The sequence below is a fragment of the Triturus cristatus genome, chromosome 2_1, assembly GCF_964204655.1.
Source record: "Triturus cristatus chromosome 2_1, aTriCri1.1, whole genome shotgun sequence".
In the NCBI taxonomy this organism is placed as follows: Eukaryota; Metazoa; Chordata; class Amphibia; order Caudata; family Salamandridae; genus Triturus; species Triturus cristatus.
In genome coordinates this window covers 1043054143-1043078742 of record NC_140581.1, presented here as the reverse complement: position 1 = coordinate 1043078742, position 24600 = coordinate 1043054143, and the positions used below count along the sequence as shown (strand labels likewise).

Here is a 24600-nt window from a genome sequence, read left to right as displayed (position 1 = left end):
GGGCTTGTGTCACCATTGCGTTTAGGTCAGGCCTTACGCCAGATTTACTACACCAAGGAGGGCCACCTTGCATGGCCCCGCATGGCATAGTAAATTTAGAGTACCACAAGGCAGGGAAAGTCGCTGCCTTACTTTACTCTGTGTTGGGAAGGTGTTCCATGGGTGGAGCATGGGTGTTACCACAGTTCCAGACCCAGAAGTGTGACATTAAATCCGACCTGATGCACAGACCAGATTTAAAGTACCTATTAAAGTTAAGCAACTTTTAGAAAATTGCCAATCTGCACTCCAGCTATTCCAGTGGCCTCACAAAGGCACTGAGGCATAGATGGGTTTCTGACTACCTGTGTGAAGGTGCAAAGGCAGTTTCCGCAGAGTGAGGTGTCACCTCCTCTCCCAGGATGGCCACTCAGGGTGTTAGCCACAAAGGCAGGCTTAAAAGTGAAGCTGCCTTTGAATGGCCCCTTGTGACAACATAGTTGAACAAAATGCATTTTGTTCCTGCAGACAATTAGGAGACAGGGCTAAGAAAGGGAAACTTGTGCCCAAAACGGCGTGTAGCCCATTTGCAGCCACACCTTTAGGTGGGCTACCCTGCTCCCGATGACCGAGAAAGAGTTGTGCCATATTGAAGGGGTCAAGAATGGGGCACTCTGCGATTGCCAGATGCCACATATCACAGGAACTTCGACACTAAAGAGGATGGGACCAAGGAGCCCAATGAATAAACCACATGGTCCCCTCAGGCCTTTTTCGGGATAAGTAGGGCACCCCTGGGACCCTGCCCCTAAGTTGACTTTGGAGAAGAAGAGAGGACTGAAGAAGGACTGCCCTAGTGTCCTTGAACTGCACAAAGAAAGGTTGCACCATCGAGAGGACTACACCTATTGCTCCTTTGGGTCAGTAAGACTGGGACTGTGCTTGCAGCTTCTGATCCTGGAAAAATTAGATTTCCCTGCTTCACCAAGACCAGTGACTCTGAAGATCAGTATGCTGATCTACTGGAACCAGCTCCAGGACAACAATAGGCGAAAAAGCCCAAACAGACAAAGTAGTAGCCAACACAGATGTTTCACCACTACCAGTTGCTGGGCACAACAAAGGGCTAATCCGAAATGGCCAAAACCTGTTCCCGAGACTGGTGGACCTGGGCGTGCTGTCCAAGTTTGTATTCCTCGTTCACAAGGGGCACCAGCCACCACCAAAGAGGTTTCATTCAACCATGTTGCAGTGTGATCAGTAGTGCAGCATCGGCTGTCCTACTACTGCAACGTTGAGGACTTCAAGAGAGCCCATTCTCCATGACCATAGTTGCCCCTCATCACCCGTGGTCCCAGGAACCATCACTGACACACCACCGTTGATCGCACCACAACCGGAGCATCCTTTTGAAAATCTTGGCCTGCATCCCTCAGCCTCATGACCACTCCTTTGACTTCTATGGCGGTCATCCTGAAAAGTTTGGAAATTGCTTAAAAAATGCTCTGGTGGCCAGGTAACTGTCCAAAGTATCTTTTCTGGCACCCTCTACCGGATTTGGCTGCCCAAGTTGGGCCAGAGTACTCGCACTAACTCTTTCAAACTTTTCAAAGGTTTCAAACTTAACGTTTGCCAATGCTTGTTTGTGGTTGTAGTTAAAAGTGATAAAAAGTTCTGAAATCTGTATCTCCGGGACCCTCCAGTGGGATTTTATTAATCAAGGTCTCTAAAAATTCATAGAAATACGCCCTACTTTTATACATTTTTGTCATGTCTTTTTATTGGTGTGTGATTTTCTTATTGTGCTGTTTGGTGCTATTAAATGCTTCATAATAGGTTCCTTTGGAAAACCTTACTGCTCGCAGCCACAGCTACCCAGGGTTGAGCTAAGGTTAAGTAAACGATTCTGACTGGACCCTAGGAGTTATCTGCAAATGTACTCCACCATAAAGCCCTGCAGCCATATCATGTAGTACACCCAGATCCTCACAATCAGAGTTGAAACATACCAAATGACAGCGAAGCTCCTGGGTTGATTATTGATTTAGTCTGCATGAAGCTCAACTGAAGTATTTAGCTAGAGGCAATTGCATGTTGTGCTGGTCTCCTGTCATTTCCACTTAATTCTTGCCATTCCACATGACCCCTGGCTGAGAGATCCAGCAGTTGTAATTTCAAAGTGAGCGTGAATAAAAGTCAAAATGAGCCCTAAGCCTTTTGAATAGCCCCTGTTAACAAATTGTCTTGTTCATTTCAGGACCATCCTGAGACTCTTGGAGGTGAAGATGTTCTTTAATGTACATCGGAAGGAGATGAATGAGCAAAGATGAAAAAATATTACTCTACAGTTGATGATTGGGTTAGAAGTCATTGCCAGTTGCTGGATGGTTTTACACTCTATACGTCGTTGCTGGGCTTGCTCACTGATGAGGTCTTGGTGGAACAAGTGAAGAAGGAAACGTTCCTGCTTTATGCACTAAAGAATGCCTAACAGCCAAAATAAGAGAGTTTTGTCTCTATTTAGTTTTGAGTTGCCTCCTTACCAATGTGCACACAATTGCAAATAAGGCACAGAAAGGTGTACTGATAAATTCATGCATAGCAGGTGGGTTCCTAGAGATTTCCACCTGGGAGAGGTTAAGAGGTTCCCAGGGCCCTCTCAGTTATCCCCATCATGTGGGAAAACTTGAACACTGAACACGGCTGAAGTGGGAGAACCTTGCCCCTCTTATAAATGAGATTAAAGCATGACACTGGTGCTAGTAGGTTGTGTGCTTCTGTTTAAGCATGTTACCACTGTCATATTATTTTGATTGTAATAGCACTTCCCCTTAATTTAAGAAGGGTGTTCCAAATATGCTATATCTCCTGACAGCATATTTAAGAAATGTTTTGAGCGTTAACAGCAGGCTCTAAATTAGCATGCTATAGTCTCCTGTCCTGGTTGAAAAGGTGAAAGGTGTTGAAGCTGAGTAGTGAGGTTCCGTGTGAATCGGAACGACACTTTTTGGGTGTGTTCGAATATGGACGAGTTTGGTATCTACGAACCGCAAATGACGAGTTTAGTGGGTGTACGCGATTTCGCTACGCTACTACGTATGGTTCGTCTCATTACTGGGTATGTCCATCCGAACCCTCGGGTTCCATTTTAGATGCGGCATCCATTTTGTTTCTTGCCCTCAAGTAGCCAGCGAACGGACCTTGTCCGCTTTGTGACCCTGGGATTCCCAAGCTTTCACGAAGGACACGTGCTTCTTTGAGGGTGTCTTTTATGATAAGGGAAATGACACGGCAAAGGCAGATGGCCCCGCTCAAGGCTCATCTTGCCGTGCCAGTCTATTGTTTCAGTCATGCATGCATTAGGCACGAGGTCTTTGATCCAGCAATCAAGTTTCTGTTATTACTCTCTACACTCTTTTCCAATCTGTTGTGCATCCTTGTTTTTCCTTTACATCTGTTTCTGTCCCTTCTCCTAATTCGTTTACAATCAGAATGGAATGTGCTTAATGTGGGGATGATGTGCTTTTACAGTTGGGAACCGGCAATGTTGCTGTAATTATGTTCCGGGCTTCTGAAACATGAATGCGATCCTTTGAATTTTACTGTGGGAACGGAGTTGTAACCTTTGTTCGTCATGTTGTGCTATGACGAAAATGTGTATAAAAGGAGCGATCCACTTTTGCAATTCGAAGCAGTCTCTCAGAACCTACACGTTGTGTACTTCTTGCGATTTCTGTATCCCTGCAGTAAATAAACGCTGATCTTTGACGCCGCCGGAAGTGTCCCGTGTCTCTGTGTTTTGTACGCCGGAACAGGTAACCCACGAAGGTTTCAGGTGTTGTCCCCTGGCACCGCTGGGCCTTAGAATAGCCCAGTCCTTCAGTTGGCGCCCAACGTCGGGCGACATCAGCGGTACCGGTCCAAAGCCCGACGATCGTGAGGAACTTCGTGTGAAATCTCCGAGGGAAGGTGCACCCCGCTTCATCGATCCAGTTGTCGAAATAAGTGGCCCAAAGACTTTTCCCGCGAAGATTCCCGCCTCCTGACGGCTGCGACGGACTGATGCCCTGACTGTCGACCTGTTTTGGCACCTGGCATAGTCCTTTGTATGGCGAGACGATAGACGGGCCTTCCTGGTGACGCCATTGCTCTTTCAGTTAAGTATTTGTGGGTCGCTCCCAGAGTTTATGGTTTTGTAGTTCCTTTTTGGGACGGTTACTTTGTTGTTTGCATGGTTCCATTGCATTTGTGGTTCTTAGTTGTTGGTTCTTAGTTGTATGGTTTTATTTGACGATTGCAATTGCCAAAAACCAAGGGTCTTGCATTTTTTTGCGAGGACATCGTAATTCGATAGCCCTTGAAGTTTGTAAACTCGGTTAGTGTGCACGATGCCTGGCCGTAGTACTTTGTTTGGTTTCCTTAAATGTTGCAGCGCGGATTCCCGACTGGAGGATTCATGCCCGATACCTCCAGTTGGAACTCCAATTTATGAGCTCTATAGTCGCCACGGAGTAGGTCCTATTGTATATAATGAATATTGGATTTGTTACACTAAAAAGGATGGTGTTCTTAGTTGGCCATCACATGGTAGTTTTGAAACTGCAATATTAGATAATCTTGAAGCTAAATTGTTTAAAAAGAAGGCTAGGCCGGCCATGTTTGATTCCTTTCGATTATGGCGCAAAGAGGCCAAGCAGAAAGAAATCAAACAGATTAAGAAAAATAAGAGAGAAGGTGTCATTACGGTGATGCGAAATGCAGAACAGTATCAGCGAGACAAAGATGAGAAGAAGCAGGAAGTTAGTGCTAGACTTCATCATATGGCGGTGGATAAATGTTATCCGGTGTTACCGTCTAGTTCTGATAAGATGGGAGAGGAAGTGATAGAAGATCCCATATTGTCCTATCTATTGAAATCACCACCTCCCTATGCTCCAGATACCGTGGGTCCTGTGATTCCTCTTGTTCCTCAACCTGTTGTTTTGGCGGCTGCTGGTCAGCCTGTCGTTCCTCCTGTTCTTCCGAATCCCCTTGTGCCGCAAATTGTCCATCCTCCTTTACCCGCTCTTCTTCCTACTGCTCCTTTGTCAGTATCCCTTCCGCCCAATCTTACTACTACTCCTGTTACCCCGACTACTGCTACTGTTTCTTCGTTTACTCCTAATGTTGCTGCTCCTGTGCCTCCTTCTTCTTCCCCTTCTGTTCGTAGTCGTATATTTAATGCTGTCGCTACTCTCTATTCTCCGTTTTTTGGACCAGTACTCGGGTCAGATCTTTCTGATGTTGCTCAGAGGCGCAGTCAAATTCCTGATGGTAGGGAACGTGAGTCGTTAGTGAAAATGGCGCGTAAATGGATTAGGCATCCTGTGAAGTACACGTCGCGTATAGTTTTTGAGACATTTTCCCAGTTTAATGAGCCCACACAAAGATTTGTGTATGAGGAAATGTGTAAATCTTTGAGAGAAGAGTGGGATAATGATGCGGTAGACAATGTACCGCCCGAGATCACTGAGCTTCAGAATCAATTTACGACTGGTATGATTGTAGGTGATAATGTCCGACGTGCTTTAGAACGTCTGTTATCTTTTCGATCTACAGTGCAACCTCGAGCATTGTTTAAGGACGCCACTGAGGAGTGGATGGCAAAACCTGGTCAGTATCCTATGCGGGAAGTTCCCCCAGTATGGATGCCAGGTGATCCTGCTGCTAATCCTGCTATTCTACCACACTTTCAGAGAGTTTGGATACACCTCCCGTGGAAGCGATCGGAAGTTTTGCAGGTAAAGCAAACCTTGCCTGACCCCCGTAAAAATCCTGCCGGTTATTATAAGGAGTTGTCCCAATTAGTGGATGCTACTGTCATGAACCTTGCCGATATTGACATGTTGTTTGGTAATGTAGTACCTCAACCGATTTGGGCGAAAATCCGTCAAGAGAATCACGCGGCTGAGTTAGGCGGTGATTGGGCTGCTCTTGCGGCGGCTGACAGACGGCAAGTTGGTGGGGCTAAACCTGAACAGCTCATTGAGAATCTGCCCCAGAGGATAATTACACTTATGAAGACACTTATGCCAGCGATACGCGTTAATTGGGACAAATTGTCTGCGTGCAAACAAAAGAAGGACGAGAGTGTCTCCGATTTCTTTACGAGATTTGAGGAGGCATTTATCGATCATAGTGGTCAGGATATGAGCTCTGAGGGAGGTCAGCGATTGTTTGTTGATAAATTTGTATCGAATTTGTTGCCTGAACTAAGCAACAAGTTGAAGAATTCTGAAAGTTCGTGGGCCGTTTCTACCACTGCTCAGATATTAGCCACGGCCCAATACTACGAAAATAGAGAGAAAGAAGAAAGCGAACGCGCAGATAAGAAAACAAAGGACCTTAAAACTAAGGTCTTATTGCAGCAAGCGTATCCTCCGCGCTCGAATCAAAATGACTCGCAACAGCCAAATCGATTACAATCGCAGTTTTCTAGATCACAGTCGCGTACTGACTCCTCTACACCTCGCTTTGTGTTGGGGTACAATCAATGTGCATATTGTAGGGGTGAGGGTCATTTGAAATTTAATTGTCCAGTGCTGCGTGACCGAAACAATGGTGTTTCGGCTCGAGGAGGTCGTAGTGGTCCTCAACAAGCGTCACGTGGTAGAGGTCGTGGTGTTACTCAGAATCAGAACGAGCGTCTTGCCACTTCATCAGATTCACACAATTGCTTTGATCGACGCGATCCATCGTCTGGCAGATCTGCACAGTATCATGTGGACGACTATTATGTCGAGCATGATGTTGGTGCTGACGGTAATTACTAGGACAGCCGTAGACAAAGGAAGGGAGAAGTATCAGTTCCGGTTGATCAGAGAGGGCCTAATGTCGCAGTTGCTACATTGGGTGTAGTTGAGCCTTTTCTGTTGGACACTGGTGCAGCGAAAAGTTCCATCATGCATTCGAAACTCCCTGGCGCGCCTTTGTCTGGCTTAACGAATGTTTCCGTTGGATTCTCTGGCGCCCCCGTTAGTAATCCAGTTTCTAGCCCTTTGCCCCTTACAATTGGGTCTCGTGAGTTAAAAGCTCCCTTGATTTTGACTACTGGTTGTGGTGAGAATCTTTTGGGCCTGGATTTATTGAAGCGGTTATATGCGACTTTGTACTGTTCTCCTGCGGGAGTGGAGCTTACACTAGGTCAGAGAGTGATCTCTCATATGTATCTGTCGACTGATAAGCTCCCACCGGAATTGAGTTCTCTTCCTGATTCTTTGTGGGCGACAGGTCCCAATGACGTGGGCCTGCTGGATATACCACCTTATGTTGTTCAATTGAAATCAAATGTGCGATTGCCGCGTATTCCCCAGTATTGTATCTCTCTTGATGGAGAACGAGCACTTTTAGCGATCATTTACGATTTGATCGATAAAGATGTCATCGAGGAAACACGGGGTAACGTGTGTAATAGTCCTGTGTTACCTATTTTGAAACGAACTGATCCATCCAAGCCTCCCGTGTATCGTTTTGTTATTGATTTAAGGGAGGTGAATAAAATTGTTGTTCCACAGTTTCCCGTGGTGCCTGACATTACAGCTTTGCTGACTCTGATCCCAGCTTCTGCATCATGGTTCTCGGTAATCGATTTGAAAAATGCGTTCTTTAGCATTCCGATTGCTGAGGAAAGCAGAGATTTATTCGGTTTCTCATTAGGTGGTCGCAGCTTCAGGTTCAAACGCGCACCTCAGGGCTACTGTGAGAGTCCATCGATTTACAGTCAAGCTCTTAAGAGTCAACTTGATGCGTTTGTGTTGCCGGCTGGTGCGGCTTTGATTCAGTACGTCGATGATCTGTTGGTAGCTGCTGACACTGAACAGATTTGCAAAACTGCTACAGTATCACTGTTACAGCATCTATGTGACTTACATCACAAAGTATCGCCTTCTAAACTACAAAATTGTTGTCAAGAAGTAACCTATCTAGGTCACTTATTGTCAAAGGCGGGAAGAAGGTTGACCCCTGAAAGAATTGCAGCAATTGCTCGAATGACTGTGCCAACAACTCAGAGAGATGTGCGTGCCTTTCTAGGTATCACGTCATACTGCAGACAGTGGATTCCAAATTTTTCACTGTTAACGAAGCCATTGATAGCTCTCACGTGCAAGGATGTCTCGACTCCTTTACCATAGACGGAAGAATGTCAGAAAAGTTTTTCTGAACTACGTGATGCGTTGTGTTCGGCTCCTGTGTTAGGTACTCCTGATTACAGTAAGCCATTTACACTATACGTTCATGAGAGAGAAGGTTGTGCGTTGAGTGTTTTGACGCAACAATTCGGTGGTAAGCAGCGTCCATGTGCGTTTTTTTCCTCGACTTTAGACCCGGTAGCTAGAGCGTTGCCAAGTTGCTTGAGGGCGACAGCGGCAGCTGCAATGTCTATTCGACAATCCGCAGGTCTGGTCATGGATAATATGCTCATAGTGATGGTTCCGCATGCAGTTGACACTCTCCTGAATCGGACAAAAACTCAACATCTGACGAGTGCAAGGTTGTCAGGGTATGAGTTGACACTTTTGGCAAGTCATATACAGATCAAGCGTTGTAATGTACTGAATCCGGCGACATTGTTGCCGATTAATATGGAAACAAATGATGTACCACCACATGATTGTTATTTACGAACTGAGGAAGAAACGAAGGGTCGTGTGGACCTAAAAAACACTCCATTGACAGACCCCGATGGTACTTTGTATGTTGATGGTTCATGTTTTAAGTTGCCGAATGGTGATGTGACGACTGCGTATGCTGTAGTGACGTTGAGCACGGTTGTGGAAACTGCGAGATTGAGTCAGAATTCAGCGCAAGCGGCAGAATTGATTGCATTGACAAGAGCGTGCGTTTTGTCTAAAGGAAAGCGAGTGAATGTGTTCACCGATAGTCAGTATGCATTCGGTGTTGCACATAGTTTTGGTCGATTGTGGAGAGAAAGAGGATTTATGACATCGCATGGTACGAAGATCCAACACGGGCAGCTCGTGAATGATCTTTTGGATGCACTTACATTGCCTAAACAGGTAGCGATTGTTAAATGTAGTGCCCACCGAAAGGTTACGGATGATGTTGGTCGTGGTAATGCATTTGCAGACGAGATTGCTAAGGAAACGGCTAAGAATCTTGCAACCCGAATGTATGTTACAAGTTCAGTGAGATGGCCGACGGAGACTGGTATGTGTGAAGATACTGTTGAGAGCGTGAAAACAATTTAGAATGAGGCCACTGAAATTGAAAAGACCAAGTGGAAAGAAAATACGGGAAAGTTGGACATACATGGAGAATGGGTTGACTTGTCGGAACGTCAGAGGTGGATGTTACCGGATGCATATGTACTAGCCGTCGTGACTATGGCTCATGGGTTGTCACACATTAGTGCGAAAGGTATATGCAAGTTATTGTCTCCTGTGTGGAAGAACGATGGTATTGCTAAATGTGCTGAGAGAGTGGTTAAGAATTGTATGGTGTGTTTGATGCATAATCCTGGCAAGGGCACCCCCACTCCACCTGGTCATTTTGCTCCTCCTGCCTGTCCCTTTGAGGTTATCCAGCTGGACTTCATCCATATGGAGAGATGCAATAACCTGAAGTACGTTTTAGTTGTGGTTTGTGCGTTCTCCAGATGGATTGAGGCCTATCCTCTTAAGGATAATACTGCCCTGTCCACAGCGAAAGTCCTACTGAAGGAATACTTCCCTCGGTATGGAATGCCACGGATTGTGTGGTCAGATAACGGAAGCGAGTTTGTGGGAAGTGTGATGCAGAGTGTGTGTAAGGGCCTTGGAATTCGACAGAAATTCCATAGCGCCAATCATCCTCAGGCAGCGGGTTTGGTTGAAGGGTACAATGGTACTCTGAAGCTGAAACTTGCGAAGATACAAGCTACGACTGGTTTGTCATGGCCTGATGCCTTGCCTCTGGCTCTCTTATCAACCAGAGCGACTGTACACTCTCAAGTAGGGCTCAGCCCATATGAGATTGTGTTCGGCCGCCCTGCGAACATTTGGGGAGTTCCGAGACCTAAGGCCTTTGATAGTCTTGAGTATCCAATGCTAATTGATTATCTTCATGATCTGACTACTAAACTGAGGTTAATTCATCAACAGGTCTTTGAAGCTCTACCGGCACAGACAGAGGGTCCTGGACATCGGCTCCAGCCAGGTGACTGGGTTGTTACCCGAAATTTTGGCCGAAAACACAACTTGGAGCCGAGATTTGTGGGACCCTTTCAAGTGCTATTGGCTACAAGGACTGCAGTTCGGTTGGAAGGCAGAAAGAACTGGGTACACGCCGGCCATACCAAGAAGGTGCCGATCCCTTCACCAACAGATAGTTGGGTGAGAACTGGTATTGCGGCAACGGAAACCGAGACCCCTCTATGCTTTGTGCCGTTTAGCGATGCTCAACCTGTAGGAGACAATTCATTGCAGCCAGACACCTCTGTTGAGTCGTCAGTTGAAGAGAACTCGAGGTCTGAATCGTCATCCAATCAACTGAACATTGTTTCACCAGCTGAACAATTATTTGAAGAACAGACTCGACCTGGAAGAAATCGATACTTTCTTCGTCCACGTAACAAAGACTAATAAACTTTTTCTTATATTTTCCTTTACTGTTGCCACGAATATTACGAACAATTACATTTTTTTTTAGTTTCTTTTTATGTGTGCTTTTCACAGCTAAAGAGATTTGTATTAAGCCGAGTGTTTAGGAAAACCTATCATCCGGGTTAACCGTAGGGCCGTGCGGGTACTCCTTTCTGTTTAGCAGGTTTCTGACACTAGGTCGGTTACTTTTGTCGACTCCTGGGAATTCCTGGGAATTGATAATCGCTACTCAGAACGAAGTGCGTCAAGTACGTCACGGACGGTTTTTAGAGGATGGCATTCTCTAAGCTGTTGGAAGTAGAAAGGATGTCGGCGCAAAGATCAAAATTACATAAGATTGTACGAACCAAATGTTTTTTGTGTCAGGTATTTCTGCTGTTTCTGACCGTGTCTATGCTATTGGTGGGTGGAGTGTATTTTGGAATACAGTCGTTATTGCCTTCCATTTCACCTACTCTTTCTCCTAAACCAAGCTCTATTACCACTGTTTCTCCACATTCTTTTCATCCCCTGCCCCAACATGAACAGGTTAGACGTTGGAATTCATGAATAACTCCTTCGTTCAACTCCTACATCAGCATCAGCTGGTGATGAATACTACCAACTGTTGGGTGTGTGGGTTAATGCCACATACCATGGATAGGGGTATTCCATATCTGGTTCTTCCTTATAGCTCCCAAGGGTCAGCTCGAGCATTCCAAACTATGTTCCGTAGTGCACTAGATTCCTACCCCAGTCGAGAGCCACGCTCTGCAAACTTTGGTCCTGGTCCGTACCACAAGCCTTTGGCGATAGCGATTGCTGATCTAGATAGAGATATTTTTGATGCATCGCTTATTCCAGATGAAGAGGTGCAAGCCTATAAGGATCTGAGTGAGGCTGAGTATAGTACGTCAGTGGGTGATAGACAGCTCAAGAGCTCGTCTCCAATATGGATCGTACCCCACCTCGGTAATTTCTGCTTGAAAGGTCTTGGTCGAAATCCGAGAGCACAACTTGGGAACAGTGCTTGTACTGATACGTATGTTCTACCGATGCTCTCTTCCCCTGTTTTTCTGACTGCCAAGGGTACCTATTTTGTATGTTATGAACGTGCATATACATGGTTGCCCCGTGACTTCTCGGGTACCTGTTATATTGCGAATCTTTTGCCACCGACTTTTACAGTTGCCTCAGACTATCACAAAACTAGAATTGTGAGAGGCGTTATTAGCGAAGAGGATACTGCCGGTCAAGAAGCAGGAGACTTCTTTAAGGGTTTCTTGCCGTTTTGGGGACCTATGGTTAATAGTAGGAACCTAAGACAGTTGACCCGTGTGGTAGAGTCGACTTCTAACATAACTGCGAGTGCTCTTGGTAATTTAACAGCAGAACTTCAGGCGGATAGACTCATGACGTTGCAGAACCGTATGGTTCTAGATGTTGTTCTTGCAGATAGAGGTGGTGTGTGCAAAGTTATCCACTCGAGTTGTTGCATTTTCATTCCTGACAACGCTCCAACTGTTTACCAAGCCATCTCGAAGTTGCATAAGATTTCCGAGTCCATACACGTGGACGAAGGTAATTGGACACTTCTAGGATGGTTTTGGGGTCTGATATCAACTTGGGGTTGGAAGATTCTGATGATCGTAGGGGTTGTTGTGACGTTTCTGTTCACGTGTTGTCTTTGTGTGCAGTGTGGTCCTGCCTTATGTAGTCTTTGTGCTACAACGTGTATAAGACGGCCATCTGTTACCAAGGAGACATTGATGGATAGAATGATGTTCCAGCAACAGCTGAACGATTTGATGAATATCGAAATCGATTCTGATCTCGACTAGTGCTTGCCTACATGAGGGCAAAAGGAGCGTCTGAGGTTCCGTGTGAATCGGAACGACACTTTTTGGGTGTGTTCGAATATGGACGAGTTTGGTATCTACGAACCGCAAATGACGAGTTTAGTGGGTGTACGCGTTTTCGCTACGCTACTACGTATGGTTCGTCTCATTACTGGGTATGTCCATCCGAACCCTCGGGTTCCATTTTAGATGCGGCATCCATTTTGTTTCTTGCCCACAAGTAGCCAGCGAACGGACCTTGTCCGCTTTGTGACCCTGGGATTCCCAAGCTTTCACGAAGGACACGTGCTTCTTTGAGGGTGTCTTTTATGATAAGGGAAATGACACGGCAAAGGCAGATGGCCCCGCTCAAGGCTCATCTTGCCGTGCCAGTCTATTGTTTCAGTCATGCATGCATTAGGCACGAGGTCTTTGATCCTGCAATCAAGTTTCTGTTATTACTCTCTACACTCTTTTCCAATCTGTTGTGCATCCTTGTTTTTCCTTTACATCTGTTTCTGTCCCTTCTCCTAATTCGTTTACAATCAGAATGGAATGTGCTTAATGTGGGGATGATGTGCTTTTACAGTTGGGAACCGGCAATGTTGCTGTAATTATGTTCCGGGCTTCTGAAACATGAATGCGACCCTTTGAATTTTACTGTGGGAACGGAGTTGTAACCTTTGTTCGTCATGTTGTGCTATGACGAAAATGTGTATAAAAGGAGCGATCCACTTTTGCAATTCGAAGCAGTCTCTCAGAACCTACACGTTGTGTACTTCTTGCGATTTCTGTATCCCTGCAGTAAATAAACGCTGATCTTTGACGCCGCCGGAAGTGTCCCGTGTCTCTGTGTTTTGTACGCCGGAACAGGTAACCCACGAAGGTTTCAGGTGTTGTCCCCTGGCACCGCTGGGCCTTAGAATAGCCCAGTCCTTCAGTTGGCGCCCAACGTGGGGCGACATCAGCGGTACCGGTCCAAAGCCCGACGATCGTGAGGAACTTCGTGTGAAATCTCCGAGGGAAGGTGCACCCCGCTTCATCGATCCAGTTGTCGAAATAAGTGGCCCAAAGACTTTTCCCGCGAAGATTCCCGCCTCCTGACGGCTGCGACGGACTGATGCCCTGACTGTCGACCTGTTTTGGCACCTGGCGTAGTCCTTTGTATGGCGAGACGCCGGAACAGGTAACCCACGAAGGTTTCAGGTGTTGTCCCCTGGCACCGCTGGGCCTTAGAATAGCCCAGTCCTTCAGTAGGAGGAGGTTTATGTTTAGCCACCTCTGGACTCATACTAGACCTCCCACAATGCACCCACATCGCACCACACCTCAAGGAGCTTCACTGGTTCCCCATTCACAAACGTAGGCAATCCAAACTCTTCACTCACACGCACAAAGCCCTATACAACATTGGATCAACGTACATTACCAGCCTCATACACTTTCACCAGTCGACCAGACAGGCGCGGGCAGTACAGGCAAGAGCGGTAGGGCAGTGGAGCGCAGCGGCAGGGGGGTCTTCGCCAGATGACGGAATAGGGAAAATAAAATTAAAAAATGAATAAAACCACTTACCTTGTGCTTGCCGCATCGCCAAGTCGAAGATGCGGCAGGTGCAAGGTATGAGGTTTTATTTTATTTTTTATTTTATTTTTCCTATTCCGTAGTCCGTCGACTTCTCCCCTGCTCCACTCTTCCACGGCTCTCACCTGTACCGGCCGTGCCTGTGACCAGACACCGACAATCTACCGCTCTCCTGCTCACTCCCTCGCCACATTCTCAAAAACAGAGCAGGAGGTCGTTCATTCTGTTACATCATCACCTAAACATGGTATGACATCCCCCAGTATATCAGGGACTCCTCCTCTTTTCTTGATTTCCACAAGAAGCTGATTAATCCAGACGAGACGATACGCCCACTCACTTGCTCACGCACCTGGCTATCCTCACAAGTAATTAGTGCGCTCTACAAATTGACATAACAGAACGTAACATGATAAAAGCAGTTGGAATAAATGTATTTTAAGGTAAACCTTAGTTAAAAAGTGAATACAATCGCATATTTCTAGCCATGGTTGTAATCATGTACGTTTTCTCTATTTTGAAACTTTGTCAACTCTGGGTGTGACTTTCTCCATATCAAGCACCAGGAATTGCATTTTTGGGTCAATTTAGTAGTAAAAATACCTTAAGGTGTGATGTGAGCCATTTAAAATGCAAATGTTGTGTACAAGCTCTCAATGAACATTTGTTTTTGTGTTTTTGTTTTGCCTCGAAGCATTGCTGGTCAGGAATTGGCACTTTAAGCACTAAGGCTTAGTTTTCATACAAGGCTGCAGAGTTTTGTTGTCTGACCTGTCAACCTTAGGGTGGTCTTTCACCTAATTTGTTGTGACTCCTCCATTTTGCTGAACCTATTTTTGCTGGCCTTAGGACTCTGCACACTTTGGCGCTGCTAACCAGTGCTAAAGTGCTTGTGCTCACTTCCCTAAAACATGGTTAAATTAGCTTATACCTAATTGCCATATTTAATTAACTTGCGAGTCCCTCGTAGAGTGGTATGACGCATATCTATGGCCTATAAATGTAATGCTACAAATGAGGCTACCGCATTTGTTGTGCCACCCACTTAAGTAGCACTGTAAAACGTGTCCCAGGCCTGCCATTGCAGCCTGAAAGCGGTTCTAAACTGCCATGTCGACTTGGCATGTAAACCCCCTTGCCAAGCTCCCCTTTTATAACATGTAGGCCACCCCTAAGGTAGGTCCTGGGTAACCCATAGGGCAGGGTACTGTGTAATTAAAAGGTTGAAATGTACTTATAAGTGTTATGCCTTGATAGAGAAAAATGCCTAAATTCATTTTTCACTACTGTGAGGCCTATCCCTCCCATCGAATAACATTGGGGATTCCTTATTACATTTTATAAACTGTAAGTTCCAATTGGGAACTGGTGGATATTTCCTGTTTGGTGTCTATGAAATTGTTATGATAAACTCTCTTTAATGATAAAGTCAGATTTTACATTACAATATTGAAAATGTCACTTTTAGAAAGTTGGCATTTTCCTGTAAATGCCACTTTTAGAAATTTGGCATTTTCCTGTGCTTAGCCCTTTTGTGCCTGTAGTCAGTCCTGTGTCAAGTGACTGGGTGTACCTGACAGCTAGACTTTGTGAATTCCTTCCAGACAGTTGCACAATAGAGGTATCAGGTGTGCCTGAGTGGGCCATCTGCTGGTATAATGGGTGGTATAATGGGTGGGAGATGAGCACAGCCCCACTTACAGCAGAATAGCCTGTGCTCTGTCTTCACACAAAGGGCCTAACGATAATGCATTTTCACTTCAGCCAGCTTAGAGCCAGGGCAGGGGTGGCAGAAAATTCCATGCAATTCAAAGCCACTGTCTAGAAGCTTCTCCTACCTTCCATAACCAGGGCACCAGGGTATGAAGGAAGGACCTCAGACACCTACTCTTCAGAACACTTCTGGACATGCGGATACTCTTCCAGGAAGGACTGCTGTGCTGCTACAAGGATTGTCACCCTGCTGGACTGCTGCTCTGATGGAACTTCCACCCTGATGAGCTGGCTTGAGGCCTCTTGGCTGGGGAAGGATAACTGGACATGCAAGTTTATCTTGAATCCAGGACCCCAGTGTGACTCAAAGGGCTAGTCTGCTGGCCTCCTGATCTGAGCACAGCCCCACTTACACCTGAATAGCCTATGCTCTGCCTTCACACAATGGGTGCTAACGACCCTGCATTGTCACTTCAGCCAGCTTAGAGCGAGAGACGGGAAGACAGGAAATTCTATGCACTTCTAAGCCACTGTCTAGAAGCTTAAGGTAAGTCGACAGACAACGGGATAGGGAAAAAAACACTTACCTTGAGCTCGCCGCATCGCTGAATCGGCGATGAGGCGAGCACTAGGTAAGTGGTTTGATTTTATTATTTGTTTTACTTTCCCTATCAAGTCATCTGTCGACTCCCTCCTCGCCCCCACCCCACTGCTGTTACCTGTGCCGGCCGCACCTGAATCACAGGTTTACTATACTTACCTCCATGTATATGTACTTGATGATATACATATCTTCAAGGTATGTAGAAGTGGGATTAAGAACAGTAAATCTAAACGTGCCCATATGTGCTTACTTTCTCGATATTTTGGACACAATATTTTTGCCATCGATATTCTGTCATTCAACCCTGAGCACCAGAAATACACCTTCAAGCGAGAATTTAATGTATTTCTACATGTTGAAATAGCATCAAAGGCACAATGGTGAGCATTGCATATACAATCTTTCCTAAAAGGGGACCATGAACAGCAATTAGAAAAGTCAGAGTCACTACAGACCCAACTGTGGCACAAAGCAAATGTGTTAAATGGGTATTGTGGATACCTTAATATAAACATAACAGTGCACAACACTAGTACAGTTTTTCAAAGCAGTAATGCCCTATTCATGCTATGCACTGTTATGGCATTACCCATAGAAAACAATAATCAGCGCCGCAAGAGGAAACCAATGGTGTCCAGCACTGAATACTCCATACTGTCTACAAATGCACCACAAAAATCTGTCATTACTAGACTGCCTCATAATATAGTGAGGATTTGTCCACCTGTCTTTTTCTGTTCCTGTCACGTGTGCATGAAACTGACGGGGGCATATTAGCAAGAACCTCGTTAAAATTATCGCCGTTTTAGCGGCAGGAAACTGCCGCTAAAACGGCAATAATGGGCTTGCTAATATGCGTTATAGAATTCCAATAGAAGCCCAGGTTAGATGTCCTGCACATCTAACCTGGGCTTCTATTGGAATTCTCTGCGGCATATTATCAAGCCCATTATCGCCGTTTTAGCGGCAGTTTCCTGCCGCTAAAGCGGCGATAATTTTAACAAGGTTCTTGCTAATATGTCCCACAGTGCCTTGCAGAACCACACCCACGACGGCATGAGTGTAGAGTGCTCTTTCACTTTATTCTGAACTCTTACTTTTTTTTCACACTGAATTATTCAAATGTTGTCAATGCAATGATAGGTTAAAAATAAACACACATGTTATGCTGATTACAAGATGTAATGTTTGACTTCATACCACAATATCATTGGCAATACAGACCTGCAATTTGGCATCTTTCTCCTCTGTATCCTGGGCAGCACTTCCACTCCAATGATGTTACTATTTTATGCTTCATTCTGTACGCAGGACGAGTCACCATTTGATATCTGAAGTATAATAAGGGGCACATTCAAAACAAAATCACATGCAGGTACCGTCAACAAACTGTGGAAAATGAATGCAAGACGTGCTTCCTTAACAAGCCTGACATAAGCCGCCTTCCAAACTCGTAGGTCAGTAGACTAGCTAACAAAGCATTTGACTGTTCTAGATTCTGAGGCATATTTACCTACATTTAAAGCAACGCAGGACAGCAAGCAAAGATACTGTGTTGCGTTGTGTGAGAGGGAGACAGCAGAAATGCACCATAAGTACTAAGATACAGCTCATTGCTCCTGTCTCCTAGCGCAGGCGCACTGTATGGTGCCTTGTGCCAACGCAGGCATCCAGGCAGGATTGGTGTGCGCAGGAAGATACACCTTCCTGCACAAAAGCAGTCTTTAGAGGCTTTTACCATTTTATATGTGTACTGCAGAATGCAACATGCATAGTAAGAGTAAGTAACAAGCAGAAATAAACATATTTCTCCTCATTACTCCTCACCTGGGAAGGCAAATCCTTTTGACACACTCCCAGGTTCACTACCTTTAGTAAGTCTGGGAATGCACCAAAATCCATTGGTGGATGGATGGGAATGCCCATGCTCCACCCATGGAAAGCATCCCTAACACAAAGATGAGGGGCATGAGGAACACTTTCGGCAGGCTGGATGCAACATTCCGCTACGGGACCCAAAGTCATGGTGTTATCTATCAAATTAGAACCTTTAGAGACACCTGCAAATCCAAAAGAATGTATGAAGTACAGATGGCTTTCTTACACCGTGGCAGGTGTATTTACACAAAGGTGGTTCTTGTTATTATGGCAGGAACCGCCATTCAGTAAGACCATTGACAGAACCATTTATCCATGTCTGGTTGGCCTGATGGAACTCCTGTCACAAATGTGGATACTGAATATGATTGAGCACTTGATTTGGACATTTCTAAATAACTCCCTTAAACTAAAAGGTTGTCCTGGCATAGAGAAATAGTGCTGGCAAAAGCTATAAAAGTGGAAGACAGAAAGAAGTGGACAGAGAGTAAAGAAGAAGGTTTTCATTTGTTTCCAAAACATGGTGTGAGTTTGGATGGAGCGCAGAGGGAAAAGATGAGCAGTTCATGCTTTTGAAGTTAGGTAGCTAAAACAAGGTATCAAAATGAATATATTTCCAATATGCATAACGAAAGATTCCTTTTTGCACTGTGAGTTTTCTCTGAGCATGTCAGGGGAACTTATCATGCAAATCCATCCAAATTCTCCATTGTGGCTTACTTAAGCGTCCTGTTTGGGACTTTCATGGTAATGCTGTTATTGACCAATGGTTACCATGACAGCAGGGCAAGCAGCATGTATGGGAATAGGATGACCATGTTGCCCACTTTCTAAATTGGGTAAGAGAATGCAGCTATGAACTGACAGGACTTGTGGAATAAATTGAGTTATTGGCTGAGAGGAGTGAAAGTCCCACTAAGGCAGCAACCACAATCCTTGTTAAGATGAACAACAAAAGTCACTATATTAACCTGTGCGTAACCCTCTGGTAGCTTGCCAAAAAAAGTTCAGTCAGGCTTAACTTAAAGGCAATGGGTAGAGTACTTAAGCAACACACAAACAGTAATCAAGTGAAAAAACACAAGAAAAATCTCAAACCAATTTAGGAAAATAGAGTACATTTTATTAAACAAAATGATACCAGAAAGACAAAAATGCAATCGGTAAAACCAACGATATTCAATTTTAAAGTTTCTAGTGTACATAGAGCACAAAATGTCACGTGCAGTCATCAAGTCGTGGTAGACCGTGGGAAAGCCATCAGTTCAGGTTGACCACAACGGAGTGCAGGTTGGATTCAGGGTCCAGGTTAGTCCCGCTGAAAAGTTACCTTCTAAGTTTGGCGAGATTACTTTTGTTAGCATTAGAGGAGGCAGGGAGGAGCCAGTTGAGTGTCGCGGACCATTGTCTCTGTACAGCACAGTGCAGGTTGGGTGTTGATAGTCTTCGCAGAAGGGCATTGACGGTGAAAAGAGCAGGTCTCACCAGAACTTTATGTTGGAGGTCGTCGAAAGTGGCAGAGCCTTGGTGCAAATGGGCCCACTTGCAGTTGCGAGGAGCCCAAACTTCAGGATTTTCACCTTATCTTTAGGAGGGGCACACTTTCACATCAGGCAAAAGGTCCAGGTCCTGGGAATCCCCTCTTGGGGATCAGGGACTCACTCCAGCAGAGACCAGCAGCAGGGCTCAGACAAGTCCAGTTACAGGCCCAGACAGGTCCACGTGCAGCAGATCAACTGGGCAGTTGCAGGGAGCCCTCTGAGGCTTGTTGTAAATGTAAATGTAAATGTGTTTGTACTTATATAGCGCACAGCTACCCCATTTCGGAGTTTCCCGGCTCTGTACTCATACCGCTAGGGAACCCTTCCTGGCTTTTCCCTGTGAAATGTCCACTCCTGGGCATCCCCAGGGTGAAGCCAGGCATCCCAGCGCTGTTGGGGCCGTTGTGAAGATTAAGCAAGCTATTTCCCAGAGTTGCAGCGTGGGACCCATGATTAGAATAGGCACCGAGGCGAGAAATCAGGTCCGAGGAATTATGAGCCCAAGACCCGCCAAGACCCGCCGTGGCGGGAACTGAACCCTGGTCCCGGGCCAGACCTCTGCATCAGGGTCTGCCGCTCTAACCATTGAGCCACACTTCTCCACTTGTTGTGTCCCTGTAGCTCACACAGGAGGTCAGCCAACTGACACTTGGTGTCACTCTGGTTAGCCTGGGATAAAGGCAAGGAGATACTGTCTTCCTTCACAGACAAGAAGACAGTCCTTCAAGCAGCAGGGCAGTCCCCTGAAAGCAGGGCATGTGTTCTTTTGTAACTTCCACAGGTCCAGGTGTACTCTGAGGGTCCAATATTTGTACCTTGTGCCAGCCTTTGTGTGGGCAGGGGTCCCTTTCCTGCCCCCACATCTGGTTCTGGAGAGTTTTTCCCTTCCCCTGTCAAAGCTCCAAAGAGTGCGGGTGACAAAAGGCAGGACAGGCCTGGTGTCAGGTTTCTTTGTATGCACAGGAGGCAAAACCCTTCGAAGTGTAAGTAGGGCTGGGTACAGCCCCTCCCCAGTCATCCTGACAGGGTGGCCCATCCTGTCTACACCTAAGCCCACTTCGTATTACTGTCTGGAAGCAATTCACAAACCCTTATAATTCACAGTCATGTGACATAGAACCCTGGCAGAAGGCACAAATGGTTGGCACAAGAAATGGCATTTTCAGAAGTGTGACTTAAAATCCAGCGTTACCATTAAAGATGATTTTAAATTGCAATTCATATGAGTGTAACAGTATATTTGTGTCTGCTCCCAAACCAAGGTTAGACCATATTAAATGTATTAAGGTAACCCAGTGTTAGTCAATGGGATAGATAGACCTTGCATCATTCTTAAATGACTTTAGGAGTTTTTCACTTCCAGGACATGTAAAACTGAAAAACATACGTCCAAATTTTTACATACAATGCACCCAGCCCTATAAACCTTTAGGTCCTTCCTTAAGGGTGACTTACATGTATTAAAAAAGAAAGTCTAGGCCTGGCAAAAGGTTTAGTTTGCAGATCGAAATGACAGTTTAACACTGCACTACAGGCTGCTGTGGCAGGCCTGAAACATGTTTTCAAGGGCTCCTTTTAGTGGGTGGTACAATTAGTGCTTCAGGCCCACTAGTAGCATTTGATTTCTTTGCCATGTGTACATGTAGTACCACTTTACTAGGGACTTACAAGTAAATGAATATGCCAATTCGGTGTAAGCCAATTTCAGCATGTTTAAGGGAGAGAGTACAAGCTCTTCAGCACTGCTTAGCAGTGGTAAAATGTGCAGAGTCCTAATAGTAAAAAAAAAAAACAAGAGGGTGAAGGCAAAAATGTGGCCCAAGTCCAACACATGCACATTATGGAAGTATCCGGCATCACCTACATCCACACTACCACCAACACCCAATCATTGATTACACACTATAGCATTATCTTAAACCCTATTGCTTTACTTTGCATCTAAACTTCCATCCATACTCTTCATCCAAACCACTTACATGCTACACCAACAGCACCTATAACTCGACACAGAGCAGACTTAACCAACAAAACCCTACCTTGAAGAATGGATGTGATACAATAACCATCCCTAGTTCCTGAGAAAGTGTAGGACTACTTTCTGCAAGTGCTAGTTGAGTCTTGAATAGGAGCGAGAGTAGGGCATTCCCTTATCCAATCAGTGAGATAATCATAGCTTGTATTATGTTCTTTAGATCTGCTTTTATGAGGCTTTGTGTAATATTACTGATGGGTTATAGCTGATGATTTGTTCTTTTATGTATAGGAGTGTCCAAGGAGAGCTTTTTAAAATTTTAGCTAGGGTGAAGCTTAAACATTTGGCACTAGTGGCCATTGTGGCTGAGAAAGACCTATAGTATTCATATATCTATTCCAATGAGTAGGAAATTGAGAATTGTGCTTGAGGGAAGGATTACAAATCCAGTTTTTCACCAGTTCTGCTGTAGTTAAATGCTTAGCGATGTGATGCAACTGGTTGGAGTTTGAAAACAATTTGGATATATTTTGTGAAGTCCATTCTTCAATACTCCTGGGTGTTTGCTCCATATAGGCAGAATAAGGGGGCATATCACCAACACCCGGCAATAATTATCACTCAGCGTTCTTAGCGTGAGGATAATTATCGCCGGGTAACGTGGATTTTTATCGCTGAGATAGCGTGCTATTAGCAACGCTTATCTCCTCAGCGATAAAAATCCTCACGCTAACTGCCTAACGTGAGATCATCGCTGGAAAACCAGCGATAATCTCACGTAGTGTGGCGTTAGCTTGCTGATAGGGACTCACAAACTTAGCCATGATATCCACCTTCCATGGGATATCATGGCTAAGTCAGTCCTGAAGCAGGCGTAAGGAAAGTAGCGATAACAGGGGTTATCGCTACTTTTCCTGCCGCTATGCTTCATAGCGCGGGGCTTGTTGATAGCAGAAATGTCGCTTAGCGCCATTTCTCCTGTCATGTTAGATCAGCAACGCCCACTTGGCATCTCATTAGAGATGCAAAGCTGGGCGTTAGGATCCCCACGCTAAAGCAAGGTTCCACGCGTTGGCGTGGCCTTGCTAATTAGGCGATAAAATTATCGCCTCTTTTCGGCCGCAAAAGCGACGATAAGTTTTTTATCGCCAGTTTTTAAATATGCCCCGAGATTCTGTATTTATTGTAAAAGGTCACCTTGCAGTACCATGTGAAAACTGAACAGTAGGTCTTCCCAGCAGTTTCAATGCACTGATACTTCAATATCTACTTATATTCTTAAATCATTCAACAGCACCACATACTCAGTGCTCATCCAAGACATAAAGCCTGTTAAAAAAACATCAGGAACATTGGTGTTTCCAGCGAATGCTTTTAAGGCCTGTGACTGGGCATGAAGTACCCAATGCACAAAGATAACATTTTCTGAATGTGACAGGGCACTGGGACTGAAATAGGAGGCATTGGGCAAAGGGTAAACTACCTTAACCCAAAAAGTGAAATTTAGGGATTGCAGTTGTCAGTTTAATTTCTGAATGTAAGCATTTGCTTAAGATATTGAAGTTTGATGTTAACTTCAAATCCACAAATTGTAATTGTCTGATGAAAGCTGTCAAGTCATTTTGATGGGAACTAGATAAGGGTAACAGTTTTAGCTTGTTTCTCTGTATTAATTGTATAATTGTTAATGAGAGCAAAATTGGTACAGTGGACTGAATCAGAAATGAAGGGGTTATTGTTAGGTGAAGATAAATTGCAGTCTCTTAAGGCTTTGAAAAGGAGTACGCTAGAACAGTGTAACATCCTTCAAGGATGTTTCTGGTACACTCCTGAGGCGAACTGCAGCATATATTCATTCACATGTTTTCCTGCTTGCATAGTTCACACCACACTTATAAGCAGGAGGGTGCCAGTGATTCCTACTAATAAAATTGGCAATTGGATGGATCAGGGGTTTGTGAGTCCCGAAGGATAAGGGCCCTAGACAAATAAAGGAAAAACAAAGAAAAATCCACACAAGAAACCCACATAGAAATCTACATAGGAAATTCAACATAGGACATAACCATAAAGGTTTATTTAACATTTAGGAATTATGACAGAAATCAAAAAGATGAGTTAGTCGGGCTATTAAAATTTGCAAAAGGATAACATATGCTCGTCCTCCAAAACTATTCTGAGTACAAGTTCAAAGGACATACTGTCACATGGACTGCCCAGTTCAATTCAAAATTCAAGGAAAGTCTGAAATATTCGAAGTACCAAGTCAAGGTAGCCTGGTAGTCTCAATGCTTCTTCCTGGTATGTTGTCTTTTGCAATAGAACAATGTTTCCACCCTTATTGGAGGGTTTGATAGCCAATGATTTATCATTCTTAAAGGGAGATCAATGCATCCCATTGTTCCTAATTTAAATTGAATCTTTTGTTAGCTGTATTAGGTTTCATTAATGTCCTTAACATATCCAGCTCTCTGATGATGGAATCATGGAAATAATCAATGCTATCAAAAGGTTTAATCAGTTTGATAAATGTCGACATCAAACAAATAATTCTCTAAATGAATTGAAGGTTTCATCAATGTTTGCACAGCATAAGATAATGAATGCATTAAGAATGTCATAATACGTGATTGTTTTGAATGTTGATAGGGTTTTTATGAGCATGATAAGATAGCCGCACTCATTTGACATATGAATGCCAGCAATGTCACACAGTGGTCCGTCGTCTATGTTGATATTTTACACTACCCAATGACTTCACAGAATAATAAAAGGTGCTTCCCATTTTCATCTTACTGACATTGACAAGGGCCAGGAGGTTGAAACGCGTATGTCAGTATTTTAAGGTTACAGGCAATAAAGAATTGCT

General features: G+C 44.7%; 1 protein-coding gene across 2 annotated transcripts in view; it reads right to left on the bottom strand.

Moving 5' to 3' along the window:
• The window catches only part of MMRN1 (multimerin 1), a 310831-nt gene that overhangs the window by 90919 nt on the left and 195312 nt on the right, over window positions 1-24600 (bottom strand). For both annotated transcript variants that reach the window (XM_085635412.1, XM_085635402.1), the window contains exon 3: window positions 17562-17668. In XM_085635412.1, coding sequence (XP_085491538.1) covers window positions 17562-17668 — 107 coding nt within the window. The remainder of the gene's footprint in view (window positions 1-17561; window positions 17669-24600) is intronic.